The 9,343-nt window shown below is 36.9% G+C and overlaps 1 protein-coding gene across 1 annotated transcript; it reads right to left on the reverse strand.

The window, feature by feature from the left end:
• Positions 1–213: 213 nt before the first annotated feature.
• On the reverse strand, positions 214–1,546 carry LOC132613175 (uncharacterized). Its single transcript, XM_060327223.1, has 4 exons — positions 1,360–1,546; positions 1,164–1,282; positions 963–1,081; positions 214–757 (listed from the first exon to the last, which is right to left on the reverse strand). Exons 1-4 carry the CDS (start codon positions 1,544–1,546, stop codon positions 214–216), a joined length of 969 nt encoding a protein of 322 aa, XP_060183206.1.
• Between the last annotated feature and the right edge of the window lie 7,797 nt (positions 1,547–9,343).

Genomic DNA, 9,343 nt, shown 5'->3' on the forward strand with positions numbered 1-9,343 from the left:
CGTTTGAAACCTCAAATAATGATCTGAAACCTAACCCCCCTTTATCTTTAGGCAGACCAAGTATGTCCCGTTTAACCCAATGCGCACCTTTCTTATCACCAAAATTTGACTAGAAAAATCTTGAAAAAATACTATGCATCTGTCTGATTACACCTTTTGGAGGATTCATTCCTGATAGTAGATATATTGACACACTTTTTAACACATGAGATATCAAGGTTTCTCTTCCACCATATGACAATAGTATTCCTTGACATGCATGCACTCTTTTTTTATAAGTTCATCATAGTGAGATACTTTATTTCTACTGTAAAAGATTGGACATCCAAGATAGGTGAATGGAAAAGAGCCTTGTCTAATTCTTGTGATTTGCTTCAACCTTGAAACCAAATAACTCTGCACCTTTTCATGAACATAGAAAGAACTTTTACTAAGGTTCACAAACTGACCTGACGCCTTTTCATATCTAGCTAGTACTTTCATCATCAATTTCACTGAATGTTGGTCAGTAGACACAAAAAGAATTGCATCATATGCATATGATAGATGGTTGATTCTTTGACTCCATTTGGGCATACCAAACTCCACAAAATTTGGTTTTCCATATAATGCATTCAACACCCTTGATAAAGCCTCAACATCCAAAATGAAAAAAGTAGGTGACAAAGGGTCACCTTGTTTAACACTCCTTGAAGACTTTAAAAAACCATATGCTTTCCCATTCAATAAGACTGAGTACCAGTTGTTGGAAAGTAACCTGAACACCATATCAATGAGCACCTAACTAACTAAATTTTCTGAGAACTTTGGTGAGGAACAACCAAGAAACTTTATCATATGCCTTAGTCATGTCCAGCTTTACCACCACATTAGCAATTTTGGTTCTCTTCTTAATATCTCTGATAATTTCCTAAGTAAGCAATACATTTTCCATGATATTTCTTCCTTTTACAAAAGCTAACTGATTCACAAAAATCAATCCTGGCAGCAACTTCACTATTCTTTCATGCAGTACCCTGGAGAGGATCTTCTTTATGAAATTGCTAAGACCAATTGGCCTCATATCAAAGAAAGTTTGAACCTGCTCTTTTTTTAGAAATAAGAACCAGATTTGTATGAGTGATAAATCTTAGAAGTTCTTGTCCAACAAAGAAAGCCTTCACCATATCAACCATATCTTGTTTGATTATCTCCCAACAGGATTGAAAGAACAAACCTATGAACCCATCAGGACCACAAGCACTTTCACCATTCAAAGCAAACACTGCTTCCTTGACTTCTCCTTCATTTAGTAGTCTATGTGTTGATTCTGTTCTGCTGTGACTAGAGAAGGAATGTGCTTTAATAAGCCAAACCTACTAGGAATTCTATCCTCCTCAAACTGTCTCTCATAAAATCCGATTGCTTCTTGAGAATTTTCCTCTTGAGTGGTCAACCAGTTACCTTCATCATCTTGAATGTCGTCCACCCTGAGCTTCTTTCTTCTACCATTTACATAAGCATAGAAGAACTTTGAATTTCTATCACCATTCTTAAACCATGCCATTCATGATTTTTCCCTCCAGAATTGTTCCTTCAAGTGCAGGAATCTACTAAGGTCAGCCTGCACCCTACGTAGTCTTTCTCTATTCTGCACTATAGGAGAAGCTTCAAACTGTTCTTCATGTACTTGGATGACCACTTCAAGTGATTGTATCTGCTGAATTTTTTTTTTCAGTTGTAGGGATCTAGTAGCTTAATTTGTTGTTGGTCTAGTGGCAAAAAAAAAAAAACTCTTAAAGCTTTGCTTCTTTGCTGAAAAATATTACCATATGTACTTCTGCTCTAATTTCTGAGTGCATTTTTCATCTTTTTGAGCTTGTGATGAAATTTAACAAAAGGATTTCCTTCAAAATCTACACACTAGTTTTGTCGGATAACTTCTTGAAAACTCTCATGTTGCACCCAGAAGTTTAAAACATAAAAGGCCTTATGATCACATTAGCATCCGTTGAGCACTCTAGTTCCAATGGAAAATGATCAGATCCCTTTTTGATAAGATGAGACACCTTCATAGTGGGCGACAAATCCAAAAGTTTATCATTACAAACCATCCTATCCAATTTCTTGAAAATGCATGCTTCTTCAGCTCTTCCATTCCACCATGTATATATGCTACCAACATATCCAAGATCATGCAGTCCATAACTACTAAGACAATGATTAAAGTCAACTACTAACCAAGGTAAATCAACTTCACTGGAAACCTGGTTAATAGAATCCCATAAAATCCTTCTTTCAGTAACATCACAGGAGGCATATATAATAGTTATGACCAAGTGATAGTTCAGAAATTGATGAAATAGTTTCAAAGTCATCTGTTGTTCACTATCAATCTCCACTAAACCTTGAATATCCTCAAAAAAGAAAATCCAAATCTTGCCAAAGATATTAATGCTGTTTCCATACCCAATTTTCTTCTGAAATTGTCCACTTCCGATGAATCTTTAAAAGGTTCCATTGGACCAATAACACTGTATTTATTTCTTCTGTTCAGATTAGTTAACCTCTCAAATTATTGTTGAGTGTTAACTAATCTGATATTCCAGAATAGTAGCTTATTCATCATGATTGAAAGAGTTTGGAGGGTGTGTGCCTCTTTGGTAAAAGTCTGAGTGGAGGAAGAGGTTCTTTCTTGCCCCTTTTTGCTTTTGTATTGTTGTCTTATCTTTATAGGAGAAAGATCAACCTCTCTTGGTACTTGTGCAATCTGAACATCAAGAAAATCATCCTCAAGCTCATCATTTCTATTCAAAAGTTCATGAAGAGAACTAGCTTTTGTAGCCCTTGGAGTTTGCAACAGCTCCTGATCTGATCTACCAGATGGTCTTTTGGTATAGTTTCTGAGGATTGCTCCTCAATTCCCATAGTTGATCCCACTGCAACATCTTCTGTACTATTCTCTTTCCATTTATCATGTTCACCCTTTTCTACCAATGCTTCCTTATTCATATTTGACCTTCTTTCATTTGTTTCATCACCTTCTATTGATTTCTCAGACTTTCCAGGTGACTCTTCCATATTGCAAATTCTTTATCACTTGTATCATCATGAGTAGCATTATTATTATTATTATTATTATTATTATTATTATTATTATTATTATTATTATTATTATTATTATTATTATTATTATTATTATTATTATTATTCTCCTTTAATTGATCCATCATCTCTGTTTCAGCTTTATTTGATTCCTCTATATCCTCAGTAACCTTTGTCCCACTGATTAAGTCAGTCTCATGCATTGACACATCTTGATGTTTTTGCTGCACAACATCTAATATCACTTCTTTCCTTTTTGCAGCTACATTACCCTTTGCTTATTTACCAAAAGATTTTCCACCCAAGGTTTTGATGAATCTTTTGCTACCTCCTTCCTAGAATTGCTTTTGCATAATTTCTCTTCCTCTTCAAGCTTGTGTAATTCCTCATTTTTCTCATCAAGGACTGCAAAAGAGTTATTGACATCAACATTACCATCACTATTATGAACCTTCTTGCCATCTCCAGTTTGTGGTTGATTGAAATTTCTCTTATCCTTGACTAACCCCTATACATTAATCACTATAGCATGACCATCTTGTTTATTCACATTTTCAGCCTTCTTAATCTGCACTTCATCATTCTTTTTTCCACCATGGTTCCCAACAGTCTTTGATGGTAATTTAATATTACTTGCCTTCTTCCCATTGTTTATCACCAGATTTGTGTTCAAAGAAGCACTTACCGTTTGAGGTACTTTAATCTGCTCTTTTTGCTTATTGTTAGCACCAGTAGTACTTGTCTCAGCAGCCTTCTTTTCATTGCTCTCCTTAGCTGGTTTCAATTTTGGATGAAGCACAAAACACTCCTTCTCATTATACCCCTGAAGTCTACATGATTTACAGTACTTTGGCATGTAGTCATACTTGATATCAATCCAAGTTGAGATGATTTCACCAGTACTAATCCTCTTCATACCGATATTTATCCTCTTAGGGAAATCTTTTAATAAATCAACCTCTACCTTCACTTTTGCGCAACTAGGCCTTAATTTATTTTTTGTTTCCATATCAATGTGTAATGGCTTTCCTACTGCCTTAGCCATTGTAAACAAATATTCTTTTACGAAAAAATTAGGAGCTAATGAAGGAAAAGATATCCATGCAAGGGCACTCGAGGTTTCACATTCAAGATGGAACCATGGTTCCCATTTTTGAACTCTCATTTGATAATAACCATTTTTTTCCCTCAGATAATATGAAGGCTTAAACATAACATGGATATAATCTTCCATAGATGATAAGTGAAAGAGCAGATGTCTCTGATACAAATATCTAATTGGGCATTCAGATTTGATCTCACATTGTAAAGGAGTTATTTTACGTACTTCTCCAAGTTCAGGTCATTCATATGAGAATTTACCTATCATAGCATATTGAAGTTTCTCTTATATGATCATTGTATTCATTTCCTCTTCATCCCACAACACTGTTGGTTCACCATACACGTACACTAAAGTTTTTTCACGAATAGGGTTTGCAGTGGATGTGTCGATTAAAGGGTTTACTATGTTGGCGTAAAGTTGTTTTGGTGGTGGTTTATCCTGAAGCCGATGCTTATCACCCCAGGTTGGGGTGGCCAGATACCGGCGGCCGTAGCCATGCCTGTGAGGGCAAAATTTAAGTTTTTTTTAGGTTTTTAGGGTTTTTTTTTTTTTTTTAATTTTCCCCTTTTTAAATGTGCCTCAATCAAACAAAACCCATCTTCCTTCTTAGGTTCTATGGAATTTCTAGCATGGATTCAAGCTTAAGAAAGATAAAGGAATAAAGACTAGGTTAGGGAACTTACTCACAAGAGAAATCAGCCATGAACCTCCTCAAATCGCCTAAAAAATGCTTCGGAACTATAAATGAAAGGATAGGAAATGAAGGGGTTTAACTAGGAAATTAAATAGGATTCTGGTCCCGTCACCCGCTGCAGCTATCACGGGTCGGCTACAGCGGGTCACGCCAGCAGTCACCCCTCGCTATCACGCATCTGCTGTAGCGAATCCCAGTCCACTGTGGCGACCCACTACAAACCAAACACACTCGCCATAGCGGACCAGGCCCCCGCTCTGGAGGGTCCGCTACAGCGAACACTAGACACCAGAAAACTTTTGGTTTTCACAATCTTAATACCACAATTTGACAATCACCCGAGACCTCTTAGATCCAAACCAGACATGTAACCATACATAAAAACATGCTATGGACTCACTCGTGGTCTCAGAATTTCCACTGGAGGTCTATTTGACCGGTTCAACACCCAATGGCCAAAGGCTAGCTTTCCAACCAATAACCGAAAACACTCTTGAGTGCTTTGAGAACCGAACCGAACCGAACATCCCACTGAGCCATAATCGACCATCCGAACTTATCAGAATCGACGAATTTTCAAAAAATGTCCATTTACCCAAAAGTCATCATAAATCTTGCCCAATCACCTCAGGAATCATATCACCCATCCCCGCGGGTCAATATCATTCTAATAGGGCTCGAGGAAGGGTCAATGAGGGTAAATGGGTCAAAAGCGCTATAACGACCAAATGAGTCATTACAATATTCCATATTTCATGTGTTATGACTTGACATAATTGCTCTTGAAATTATGACAAGTGAGAGAGTGTAGCCTCCGAGGTCTTTACCAAAGAGCATAAAAGAGAGAGAGTTCTCGTGATCCGAGGTTACAAATCGAAGCAGAAGAGAGTGCTTGTGATCGGAGGTACATACCAGAGCGAGAGTGGTACATGGACTTCGAGGGTACCTCATGGGTCATGACTATTGTCACATTGTACTTGGCATGTGTGTAAGGTAAGGAGATGAGGCCTGGGGACATTGCGTTGCATTGCATATTATTACATTCATTCACATCATCGCATGTAACTTTATTATTGATTCGTGGTTGTTAATTTACCGAGTTGTTGTTGTGAGGGCTTAATTAAGGACTTGACGGACTTGTAGATTAGAGGCTTCACCTAGGATTGTGACTTGATTTGTTGAGATCCATTATGAAAATCTTTATGGTGAGACTTTCCTGATTATTGTCGTTGTGTGTTTGTGTTGACTGCTTATCTGATTTATCTATTAATTTTTGTCTATGTATATGCGTGAACTTATTGTTTTCGGCCTATGATACCTATGAGTACATGTGTTTTACTCATACTGCTTTTGTTGCACTTTTCCTTGTGTGCAGAGTACGTCGCAGGTTCCAGCTTCTATCCTCGCGGATGAACCCGAGGCTTACTGCTAAAGTTTCAGGGTGAGCCATTTTCCAGATCCGCAACCCAGAGGCTCTTCCATATATTCTTGTCATTTTGTATTCCGAGACAATATTATTAGACAATGACTTGTATTTAATTTTTAGACTATGTATCTATTTTGTAGTGGCTCTTGTACTAGTTTCAGACCAGATTTTGGGATATTTATTTATTAGTACTTCTGCACTGTTTATTCATATAGATTGAGACTGTTTGCATATTATCTTTTTATTTCCGCTTGATGAATGTTAATTAAAATGAGTTAGTTTAAGGGAAGGATTCGCCCACAAGAATTTATGGTCCGTAAAAATGCCCACAAGATCCAGCATGGTGTTACGGTTTCACAATGTGATTTACGGGCCAAAAACAGGCCTAAAATGAGTGCAAAACGGGTCCGACGACAACTTTAAAACTTCATTTTTTTGTTTTTTCACTTCATTCTTCACATCCTCAAGCACTAGAACAACCATTCTTTCTTCCTATAATCCTTCTACACCAAGTTAAGCCTCTTCCAAGTGATTAAAAGTATTTCTAGCATCAACAAATGAATTCTAAGTGAAAATCCGAATTTCCTAACCTAGGGTTTTTATGAAAACCCATCTCAAGGTTCAAGATTCAAGCTTTTGGAATTCTTCTTCAACGATTCAGACTTTTCTCAATTTTTGGAGCGATTAAGGTATGTAGGCTTCTATCTACATGTGGGAACATCTTTATTCTTCTCCACGCCAAGTTTGATCCATGTAAACATGATTTCCCTCAGAATCAAGACTTTAGTCCTAGTTCATGAAAACCTTAGATACATGCTATATAGGTTTGGTTATGTTTTTGTTAACTGAATTCATGGTACGTTATTATGACTACTAAGAATATATCCATAATCCATGAATGACTCATGCTTTGAACTCTATGGGTCCTAAATTACAAATAATGAATTAATATTTTTCAAGTCCATAAATCTTACATGTCTTCCATTTTTCTTACAAGTTGTTATTGTTATGTCTTTTCATGTTACATGTCCATATAAATCATATCGGCAGGTCATGGGCTTTCTAGTGAATCATATCCATGTTCATTTTTTGGGAGTAACATAGATTTACTGAGAAGGTTTAAACACCTGAAACTACGTATATCGACGTAGGATAAGCATCGCTCCGCCTAGTTTTGGATGATTCCTTCATGTTTATTGATTGAATCCTTTCATGTCATGTTCATGTCTCATGCAACAGTAAGGTATGAGATTGCTCTGTTGGTCGAGACAGGTACCAAACTCTACGTGCTCACATGGTGATTTCATGTTGTTGGTTATACTAATGCTCTCCCATTTAAACTATTTATCATGTTACCATGTATTCATGTCACGACCCTAATTACCGATCGTGCGGGCACCTACCTTATTATCACTAGTAGGCGAACCCTTATCCATTAACCCATTAATCATTAGCCAATTTCAACTTCTTTAATCATTTATTAACAGTCAATAGATAAATGAATGAATGAATAAATAAAACAATTCATAATTAATAGATAATATAAGTGCGGAAGTCTTAACTATTACACCCCCAAGATCTAAAAGTCATCGTACAAGGACTCTAACTAACAATGTCTAAAGAATGAAGTATATCTCAACTTTAATAACAAATAATGTCTGGAATAAAAATAGACATCTGGAAAGAGAGATCTTCAAGTGGCATGGCGTGAATAGAAGCTCACCCTCGAATCTGATCGAGCAAACTAGCTTCAAGCAAGAGATGTAATCTGGATAAAATCTCTGGAACACAATCTGCACTTAAAAGGGGTGCAACAAGGTAGTATCAATACAAACACTATGTATTGGTAAGCATCATAGGCGACTAAGATTAGTTCACGTATATAAGCATAAAATCAATAAGATAAATAGACAGACACTTAATACTCAAATCCAAGTCACAGAATATCCCATAACAGAGTCACAACCTAAGATGAAGCTTCTAACCCACAAGTCTGTCAAGTTTCAATAATCTCACCGGATAATCACAAGCCCAAGTTCCTTCCCTAGATAGAGTCACTAATCCACAATGTAACTCAGTCAATGATCATATCAATACCACAACATCCGTTTCAGCAAACATACCAAAATCAGAAACAACGAGCCATATAATAATGCAGAATAAAATGTAATGATATGCAATGCAAAATATGATGATGCGCAATGGAATGTAGTGCTATTTCCTGGCCAAATACACACTGTACACACATGTAACTGATGTCATAGCTCAGTAGTCATGACCTGCAGGGGACCCATGGTGTCCATGTACCACTCATTCCGGATTCACTCCTTGGACCAGAGCATAAACCTCCGCTCCGGAACGAACCTCGGACGAAGGGCCATATCAATGTACCTCTTATTTTCGGAACGAACCTCGGACCAAGAGCTCATGACTAGGCCACATCCTCACCCTCGATCAAATGTAACTTCTCATATGTATAGTAACACTGTCACATCACTCTCAATGATTAATTCATCAAGTACCATGTATCAAATAGCATCACAAGTTCAACAAGAAGATTATATTAACTTCTTCACTAATTTCACATCACAATGTATGTCTCAACGTATTCCAGTTCATTAGTATGTATGGGCTATGAACAATTAGCAATATCAATGTCAAACACAAGGCATCATGCCACAAGACTTCCAAGCCATTTCTATCATGTATGAATGTATGAATGCATAAATGAGTGTAAACGTGGTAAATCAATGCAACCCAATAAAGCAACAGTGAAGGTATAAGTCACAAAGCCACAAGTCATATCAAGAATTGGATCAACTCAGCCATGAAATGAATCATACAAACCATCTCAACCAGCATAATAGTCTATGTCCCTCTTTACTTCCATATGTAGCAAGTACGCCTCACAGCTAAGTCTTGTATCACCAAGAAGCTCCACTTTTCTATATATTATCATCAACAGTAAATCATACATCAAGTTTTCATCTACGTATTGTCAAAAGCTTACATCACAATTCAAGCCTAAGCTCAT

Source organism: Lycium barbarum, chromosome 10 (genome assembly GCF_019175385.1).
Source record: "Lycium barbarum isolate Lr01 chromosome 10, ASM1917538v2, whole genome shotgun sequence".
Classification (NCBI taxonomy): Eukaryota; Viridiplantae; Streptophyta; class Magnoliopsida; order Solanales; family Solanaceae; genus Lycium; species Lycium barbarum.

Excerpts from the sequence above, each read along its gene's own strand:
- LOC132613175 (XM_060327223.1), bottom strand. The coding sequence starts at position 1,546 with ATGGCATGGTTTAAGAATGGTGATAGAAATTCAAAGTTCTTCTATGCT. Across the intron at positions 1,283-1,359 it reads TGAGGAGGATAGAATTCCTA|GAGAAGTCAAGGAAGCAGTG; the intron begins GTAGGTTTGGCT and ends TACTAAATGAAG. Across the intron at positions 758-962 it reads GGATTGATTTTTGTGAATCA|GTTACTTTCCAACAACTGGT; the intron begins GTTAGCTTTTGT and ends TATGGTGTTCAG.